This window comes from Coenobita brevimanus, chromosome 86 (genome assembly GCF_032717465.1).
Source record: "Coenobita brevimanus isolate Jiangsu-jjx chromosome 86, ASM3271746v2, whole genome shotgun sequence".
NCBI lineage: Eukaryota > Metazoa > Arthropoda > Malacostraca > Decapoda > Coenobitidae > Coenobita > Coenobita brevimanus.
In genome coordinates, this window is record NC_137039.1 from 31,743,900 (window position 1) to 31,753,551 (window position 9,652).

General features: G+C 46.8%; 1 protein-coding gene across 1 annotated transcript; it reads left to right on the forward strand.

The window, feature by feature from the left end:
* The first annotated feature begins 2,122 nt into the window (after nt 1-2,122).
* On the forward strand, nt 2,123-8,772 carry LOC145410652 (uncharacterized). The gene is made up of 8 exons (XM_080280766.1): nt 2,123-2,465; nt 3,574-3,801; nt 4,164-5,425; nt 5,680-5,932; nt 6,538-6,782; nt 7,656-7,835; nt 7,974-8,261; nt 8,503-8,772. The coding sequence occupies exons 1-8, from the start codon at nt 2,123-2,125 to the stop codon at nt 8,770-8,772; spliced, it is 3,069 nt and encodes a 1,022-aa protein (XP_080136892.1).
* The last annotated feature ends 880 nt before the right edge of the window (nt 8,773-9,652 follow it).

Sequence of the window (9,652 nt, forward strand, 5' to 3'; positions counted from 1 at the left end):
TGTCACGGGGAAATGTCCTTGGTGGGATGTTGACGAAGGTAAACATTTACATACAGAAGTACGTACAGGAATACATACATACATACCGGCATACATACATACATACACAAACACACACACCCTCCCTCCCTCTCTCTCTCCCTTCCTCCTCGCGCTGTCTGTTTGTCTGTCTGTCACACACACACACACACACACACACACACACACACACACACACACGTACAGTAAATATTTAATCAGATCTCACACGTTACGTACATATTTATTCCCTGACACACACCCATATAATTGGGGGACATTAACATACATCTTTAATCACACACACACACACACACACACACACACACACACACACACACACACACACACATTATTACCTACACCGTACTGAAGGGGTTACTCGATTCCTCTCCCTTCTCCCTCCCTTCCTACCCTTTCTCCCTGCCTCCCTTCTCTTTCTTCCTGCCTCCCCTCTCTCCCTTCCCCTGTTTCTCCCTGCTGTTCTTCTTCCTTCCGTCCTTCCTTTCGCTTCCTTCTCTCCTTACCTCTCTCCCCTCCATTTCTTCCCCTCACCGACTCTACCCACAACCTCCCATCCTTCCTTCCCCTCTCTCCCTGCCTTCCCTCCCTCCTCTCCTCCTTCCCTCCAGACATTCTCTCCAGTGTCTCTCGTCTCTTAACCACCTGTCATTAATTGTCTGTCACACAATAAGGACTTTCATTGACAGGTGTGTTTTGCTGTCTAGAGATGGACGTGGAGGAAGGTGAGTAAATTCGTCTTATATTTATTTTTCATTTTCAATTACCTCACTGCATTTTCTTCTCTCTCTCTCTCTCTCTCTTGCATATCCTTGGTTAGTTTTATAAGAGTTCAAGCTGCATGACCCGATCCTTTAATATTGCATGACCCCATCCCCTTCGTTGCATGACTCCACCCCCTCCCTTGCATGACCCCAGCCCCTCCGTTGCATGACCCCACCCCCTCCCTATAGACTTCCAATTTGTATATCTTAACACTGTACATATAAGAGAAATAAGCACACAATAGATAAATTTTTAGTGGAGAAATAATCAAAATAATACAAGAGCGAAAATAAATGAATGAAAAACTGATAAGCAAATAGTATCATGTCGATGCCAATATAACGTTCATACCTGCCTGAAGGAAAGGAATTTATACGTTAATAAATTAAAAGGTCCTAAACTACGCACCATTTACTCTTCCTTGTCTTTTGTTTGTCTGTCTGTCTGTCTGTCTGTCTGTCTCTCTCTCTCTCCTCGGGACCCTGATAATCACACCGACTCCCCACCTTTCCCCGCTCTCTACTCCTTCTCCCTTTCCACTCCCTCTTTCTCCCTGTCTCCCTCCTCCCCCTTTCCACTCCCTCTCTCCCTCCTCCTCCCTGTCTCCATCTCCCTCTCTCTCTCTTTCCCCTCCTCTCTCCCTTCTTCCTCCCACCTCCTTATCCCCTCTCATCCATACTCCTCAAGACCTTACCAAGACGCTCTCACTCCTCACCAATCCACCCATCCCTACACACCTCCACCTCCACTTCTCTCTCACCACAGACTCCAGCATAACCCTCTCAAGCTGGCGTCGTCTCTCCTAGTTTATTCTATAGCCAGACGATTTTGTTCAGCTGGGAGTGGGTCATAGGAAGAGAGTAAATCCCTCCTCTGAGACTGGTGGATTTTTTCGTTTTTTTTTTTCTCATTTTTGCCTGTGATCTTATTCGACTTTTGGGAAAAACTTGTCATATTGAAGGGATTTTTGAGAAGGATATTGTCATTTACCGACCGCCCCCGCCATTTCGAAAAAAAAATCTATGCTAGCTGAATAAAATCGTCTGGGAAGAGCAAGAAAAACAGGAATAAAGACAATCCCCCGGCTCAGTGGCTTAATGAAGGCTTTATGTAACCCTTCCAGTTCAAAGCGCGTCCTCAGCTGAATGAAACCGTCTGACAGTGCTTAGAAATAAAAAAAAAAGAACGATAAACACAGAAAAGACATTATCGTATTGAAGTTAAGGAGGATACGAAAAGTTTTGAGGTGGAAATGAAGGAAAATGAAAATAGTTTGTTTTTTAGAGTCTCTGGTGGAAGTGAAATGACACCCGAGAAAATGACACCAAAGGAAATGACACCAAAGGAAATGACACCGAAGGAAATGACACCAAAGGAAATGACACCGAAGGAAATGACACCGAAGGAAATGACACCAAAGGAAATGACACCGAAGGAAATGACACCAGAGGAAATGACACCAGAGCAAATGACACCAGAGGAAATGACACCAAAGGAAATGACATCAAAGGAATTGACACCAGAAGCACGGCAGGATTTGACACCAGAAACACGGCGGGACTTGACACCAGAAGCACGGCAGGACTTGACACTAGAGGCACGGCAGGAATTGACACCAAGACCTACTGGAAAACACAACATCTTATTCACCTCCCTTCCTAGTTCTCCGTCCCCTTTCTCCTCCTCTTCCTTCACTTATAAAATGATCTCCCTTTTTCCTTCTTCCCCTCCCTCCTCCTCCTCCTCCTCTCCCTCCTCCTTCATGCCAACCCTCTCCTCCTTCCCCTCTTCTTCCTCCTCCTCAGCTCTCCCTTCCTCCTCTTTCTTCTCTTCTTCCTCTTCCTCCTACCTCTCTTTTTCTTCTTCTTCGTCATCCACCTCCTCTTCCTCTTCTTCAGCCAGCTCCTCTCTCTCCTCCTCTCTCCTCTCCTCTTCCCTCTTCTGCCTCCTTATTTTCTTCCTCCTCTCATCGTCTCTTCCATATGCAGTACATGGTAAGTGAATTAGTAAGATATGAATAATTTTACAATAATTTTTTCTAACCCCTCCTCACAATCCATTTCTCCTTTCTTCTCTCTCTCTCTCTGCCTGTCTGTCTGTCTCCCTTTCTCTGCAGCACTATCCTTTCCTTTTGCCTCTGCGATTTGTGTATAATTCATTTCGTCAGCCTGAAAGCCCAGTCTCTCTCTCTCCCCCCTCTCTCTCTCTCTCTCTCTCTCTCTCCCCGAAACACGATCTTTAAAGTGGGTCTCAGAAACGCACCCAAGATCCAAAGTTGAAAAAAAATGTCAACCACAACATGAGTTACTTTGGTTTCCCCTGATTAGGTCAAGGTGTGGAGAGAGAGAGAGAGAGAGAGAGAGAGAGAGAATTGGTATACCCGATCTCTAGTCGGTGGTAATAATAATAATAATAATAATAATAATAATAATAATAATAATAATAATAATAATAATAATAATAACAAATACTTTCCCCGTTTCTTTTTGTTTATCTTCATCATCATCATCATCATTTTCTTCTTCCTTTTCTTCTTCATCTACTTATATATTCATTGGCTTTTTACTTTATCTCATCCAGTCTTTCGGTGGGGAAAAAATGACTTTGGAAAAATGATGAAAATGCTGCTGATGATTACGAATTTCACCCTATCTATCTATTATCTATTCTATCTATTTACTGTCTATTATCTATCTCTTCATTTTTCTATTTTCATTATTACCAAACTTATCACAACTCTTTTTCATTGATTATTTTTTCACTCATCAGGGGAGGAAGTGAGCGAGTTGGTATTTCCGCTCGGGCAGATAGGTGGGGCGGTGGTGCGCGGAAGACGAGAGGCAGCTTCGGATCCAGGCAGCTCCACCACTCCCTTCCAGCCGGCCACCCTCCTGCGGCAGCCCCTCAGTTTGTGCGTCTGGGTGAAGGCGGCGCTCAAGACGGCCACGGCAAGGATTATCTCATACTTCCATGGCCCTGTCGTCATCTTTGTTACTAGTGGGTTGTAGTAGTAGTAGTAGTACTAGTAGTAGTAGTTGTTGTTGTTGCTGTAATAGTAGTAGTAGCTGTAGTAATAGTAGTAGTAGCTGTTGTTGTAGTAGTTCTGGTGGACTGCCTGCTGAAGTTGCTATGGCCAGAAGGGTGAATGGGGGATATGTAATGTGTGTGTGTGTGTGTGTGTGTGTGTGTGTGTGTGTGTTTCTGCTTCAGCTAAGGGTGAAAGTCGCATCGTATCTATATAAATATAATTTCAAATATTAGAAAAAAATCATATGAAAACTGACGCGTCCAAAATTTAGGAAAGGTGGAAAGGGAATATGCTACAAGTCATATTTCCACTACGATTATTTCTCCTACAGGATCAGCCACAATGATATCAGTGAGGACGGAATCTCACAAGATCGACGTGGAGGAGCTGAATCTAAGCCCTCGCGAGTGGCACCAGCTTTGCATCCTGCGGCACCCCACGGACGGCGTCAAGCTTCTGCTGGGGGGCCGCTCCTTCCCTGGCCTCCCCTACTCCATCAATGGCTCGAACTATGAGGCGCGGAGGAAGAGGAACCAGAAGGCGATCCAGGAGCTGATCTCCCAGGCGGCCAAACTGTCGGGTTACAATTTCACCGAGGTCCCCCTGATTGTCCTGGGGTCCCTGGAGTCTCCACTGGATTCCCCCGTCGGGAGGATGGCGAATCTGAGGGCCTATGAGAGGATCCTGACCCTGGAGGAGATGGAGGAAATGAAAGTGTGCAGGCAGGAGAGAGGGAACCGGACAGGTAAACAGAAGCAGTTGGAGGTGGTTTACAAGACAGAGGAGTCGGTGTTGAGGAGAATCCCGATTGAGAGTCTTTGTCGGATAAACGACTTCCACGTCCTCACCTACCCAGCCTACACCAAGCACGACGAAGCCGAAGCCCTCTGTGACAAGCTGGGCGGCAACCTTCCCTCACCTCAGAGCTTCGTGGACCTGATTTCCATGGTGGACATCCTCCCGGAGTACAGTGGGAAGAGCGAGATGTATTTCTGGCTCAGCAACTCGACTAACAAAACGGCTCTCGGGGTGAATGTGGATTTGTGTGTGGCTCAGGACCTCCGCTACGGTGGCACTTTACCCATGAGTGGCCCTTGCGACTCCTGGGCCAGGGATTTCGTCTGCTACGTCATGAGGGAGAAGACCGTCTACCTCCTACACTCAGATGAGGAGGTACAGCTTTTCTACGGCGACGTCGGCGAAAACTACCTACTCCTGAGTGACCAAGGCTACTCCCTGGCCCACGAGAACAACACCTACGTGATCCGCAACCTGGTGGGGGGAGTTTTGGGGACGCGGGCAGGGCGAGAGATCACGGACATCCTTGGTCTGCGCTCCTGGCGACTCCAAGCAGACGACAGCTACTTCATGACGCTCAGCACCTGCCTGAAGGACGAGTACACCTGCAGCAACGGCGACTGTCTGGAGCTGGAGAAGAGGTGTGATAAGTGGCCGGATTGTAGCGACGCCTCTGACGAAGACGACTGCTATTACCTTCAGCCTCCCCCGGCCACGTACAGGTCCTTCCTTCCCCCCACCAACAGCACACCCGTTGGTATCCAGGTTGAGATTAGCGACATTCACGATATTAATGTAAGTATGGGGGGTTGTCTCTATCTTTCCTCCACGTCTCTCTTTCTCTGTCTGTCTGTCTCTCTCTCTATTAGACCTCCAATTTCACCCTTTCCTCCATATACATCTCTCCATCATTATCTCTCCCTCAGATGAAGGAAAACCAGGTAGGCATCTCAACGTCTTTTCTTTCTTGGCTGCTCCCACTCCTTCTATTTAAGCTTTCCTCTCTTCCCTCTCCGTCCCTCCATTCCTCTTCCATCTCTCTCCCCCAGATGAAGGAAAACCAGCTGGGCATCTCCGTCAACGTGGATCTGTACTGGATAGACGACCGCCTGACCTTCACCAACATGGCCACGAAGACGAGGTTGGACGAGGCTCTGGGGCGAATTTGGCAGCCCAGCATCGTCTTCGTGGAGGCCAAGTATGAAGACAACGTGAACCTGCAGAAGGGCATCAACGATATGAGGTTCCTTTACGCTGAGTCCTCGTCTAGGGGCCATCCTGCCGTGGTGAATAGTTCCAGAGGTGAGGGGCTAGATGGGTGAGTTGAGAGAGAGTATTGTCCGTTTGTTCTCACCTGAGGGAACTGGGTAACTCCTATACCCTGAATTTTAAGTCGTGGTTGTAGGAGATTCTCTGAGCCTTAGTTATGTGGTAGAAATGAGTCTCCTTGGTTACTAGTCATATCAATCCTTCAATCTGGCTAAACCTAGCCATCACTCGAGCTAATAGTGGTTACAGATCTTTGTCAGGTATTTTGTAGGCAGCGATTTCGAGGTTTATTCCTTTATAGTGATTGCTTGACACAAACTGAGCGTCATTTCGGAGGATTTTACCTTGAACTAAAAGACGATGCTGTGATACCGTTTTCAGGCTAAATAAATGGAAACCTAGGAAAAAGATGCATAGTAACATAATTCTCAGCGTCTTATGATTCGTTAGTTCAGCTTAAGAAGAGTTTAGAAATTCCTTATACAATTTCCTTGAGTCATTCTAGGCTTGCAAGGTGCTGCTGTTAACTCTTTCTCTGTACAGTCTATGCCCGTACTACTGATAAATGGCCCATCAAGGACAGTAAGGTGTCTTTGTCTGTGTATCTCTAGATCTATAACTTCTTTGCACCCCCTCAGCTCTGAAGCAAGACGGCAGTCAGGTGAAGCTCCAACTACAGCTGATTCTTGACCTGACTGTGACCTGTGAGTACGACCTGACCCTGTACCCGTTCGACGTGCAGCAGTGCGGCTTCACCCTCACCCTCGGGGCTGGGGGGGACACCATCTGGGACCCCGAGAATCTGGTCATCGAATATAACCTGCCACAACCCGCTCTGTACGGCGCCTCCAATGTGCAGCTGAGACTGATATCCGACACCAAGGTAAGGACTTAAAACTGAGTACGCGAAGGAGAAAGCTACCCTCCGATTTATGATATTTAAAACACCTTCGGGGACGGAAAAAGAATAGATTCCCAAAGGCCTGTCCCAGCTCTGTACGGCGCCTGCAGTGTTAGGCGTATGATCGTACACTGAACCATTAAACTGCAGAGTAGAATGCAAGGTCCCTATTTCCTATGATAATTTCTGAAGCAAGGGAGTCAGATAGAATGTGTTCAGCTTTCCCATATTATAGCTAACTGCACTCTAGAATGTGGGATGCAGGCTAATTATACCTTATAGCCACAGACGTTAAAAAAAAAAAAAGGCATTAATTTGGTGTTTACATTCCACTTCGCGATTTAAGGTAGGGACCATAATTGTCAGGTTAATTAGGAGGCTGTCTGGCATCTCCTCATCAGCGATTTAATTACCTAACCCTTTCAGCACGAGGAGGGGGTTTATATTTAATTCTGCCCAACCCCAGACGATTTTTTTGCAAGTAAGGAGGGACCCGTGGGCTAAAGGAGACGATTTTTTTTTATAAGGAGAGGCACATGAGTTGGAGCTAAACCTGCCTCACTATCTCTCTTATCTCTATACTTAAGGTGTTGATAAAGATCCTGTTAGAGAGAGATAGTTCGGGAAATTCTATCTCTATATCAGGTAATGTTGGGGTCCTGAAAGCAAACTAGAGATATTAAAGCTGTCTCACTCTCTCTAATTTCAGGTGGTGGTAAGGTTCCTGCTGGAGAGATGGTTTGGGTCCTACATGCTGACCTCATACTTGTCGTGCCTCATGCTACTAGTCATGGGCACCCTCACACTAGCCTACCTCGTGAAATATTAGAGCTACCTCACTCCCTCTAATTTCAGGTGGTGGTAAGGTTCCTGCTGGAGAGATGGTTTGGGTCCTACATGCTAACCTCATACTTGCCGTGCCTCATACTGCTGGTCATAGGCACGCTCACACTGGCCTACCCTGTGGACGCTGCCTCGGATAGGGTCATGGTCACCTTATCATGCCTTATCGTCCTGGCTTCACTACTGGCACAGGTGAGGATATGAATAGATAAAAAGATATATAGATAGACAAACAGATAGAGACAGATAGAAGCGTTGAAGATAGACAGACAGATAGATAGAAAATAAAAATCTTCACTGTTTCCTCAACTCCTCTCGCTTCCTCTACAGGCCAGCGCCACCCTCCCTGAGTCCGCCAGCTCAAAGGCCATCGAAGTGTGGTTCTTCTACACCATCGCCCGTATGTTCCTCGTCTCTGTCGTGCACACAGCTGTCTACAGGGCCATCCACAGGGTAGAGGTGTGTAGAGGGGGTGTAGGGGTGTGTAGAGAATGTGTAGAGGTTGTAGAATGGGTGGAAAGAGGTGGAGAAATGTATGACGTGTGGCTTTCCTACACCATAGCTCGCTTGTTCCTCGTCTCCGTCGTGCACACAGCTGTCTACAGGGCCATCCACAAGGTAGAGGTGCGCAGAGGGGGTGTAGGGAGGTGTAGGGGTGTGTAGAGGGGTGTAACGAGATGAAAGAGGTGTGCAAAAGTGTGCATGAACGCTGGACACCGTGGAAATATAAATTGCTCCTTGTCATCCTCACAGCATTATTATTATTTTTATCATTATTATTATTATTATTATTATTATTATTATTATTATTATTATCAATGCTACTACTACTACTGCTAAAACCATCTCTCATTTCCAGGAATCTCTATCAATCGTCCGTGTGACCACCTCTTCAGCCACCCTCGTGAAGAAAGGACTACTGGAGGGGCAGAAAGTGGGGGCTGCGGGGGAGGGGAAACCTGGGGGAGGGGGCGCGTGGACCCCCAAACCCCCCCGGAAGCCAGTGCCCCCCGAGAGGATCAACCGGGGGGGTCTGATCCTGGGGCTGACTCTGGATGTGGTGTTTATGGCTATTTATGTGGTGTATGTGGTGAAGATCAGGGGAGGGGTGTTTGAGGGGGAGGGGTGAGAGAGAGAGAGAGAGAGAGAGAGAGAGAGAGAGAGAGAGAGAGAGAGAGAGAGAGAGAGAGAGAGAGAAACCCAGATCACTTAACTCACTCTATGCATGAACCACATCAATGCACCCCAATAGCACACAATAAACATTAACCCAGTTCCCTCAGATGAAGCCACTCACTCACACTGTAACCACTATAGAACAGAGTGGCACAAAAAAATAGGTGTAAAGGAATAAGAAATGTACAGGAGGAGACAAAAGTTAGTCCACTGTTTTCATACTTTCTGCGTCACACTTTCCTCTGCTGGCTAATATTCCTTGGCTGAGAGAGGCTTGGTATGTTTCCTTGTCCCTAACACCTCTTCCTAAGCGATTTATTTTGCTTATCACACCTCACTCTCCTCCTCTGTGTTGAGTAAATCCTTCCAATATCGTCATATTCTGCATAAATATCGTATAAAACGTTATTAGACACCCTTAGCCAAAAATAAATCGCTAAGGACGAGGTGTTAGGGAGCTTCCAACGAGAATACGAGCTTGTGTGTTAACAGTAGACGCAGTAGAGTAGTAGACGCAGTAGAGTAGTAGACTCAGTAGAATAGCAGACGAACCTTTATTCCTCACAGGGTCCAGTGTAGGTGTAATAAATGTACACAAAGATTATAAATCATTTCACAAGCCAATCCTTCTTTTAATCTGGCCTGTTTCCTTGTGTATTGTTAATGGCGACTGACTGGCAACACACACACACACACACACACACACACACACACACACACACACACACACACACACTACTCTTAGTCACATACGCTCACACCTTCTCCTTCCCCTTCGTTCTTGGTCCCCTTCTCCTCCCATCTACCTCACGCTCATACGCTCTCCTAGTCTC

What these genes read in the sequence shown, in the direction of transcription:
- LOC145410652 (XM_080280766.1), top strand. Translation starts at nt 2,123, where the DNA reads ATGACACCAAAGGAAATGACACCAAAGGAAATGACACCGAAGGAAATG. An exon ending in GACTGATATCCGACACCAAG is followed by an intron (nt 6,783 to 7,655) that starts GTAAGGACTTAA and finishes CTCTAATTTCAG; the next exon opens with GTGGTGGTAAGGTTCCTGCT. An exon ending in TCTACAGGGCCATCCACAAG is followed by an intron (nt 8,262 to 8,502) that starts GTAGAGGTGCGC and finishes TCTCATTTCCAG; the next exon opens with GAATCTCTATCAATCGTCCG.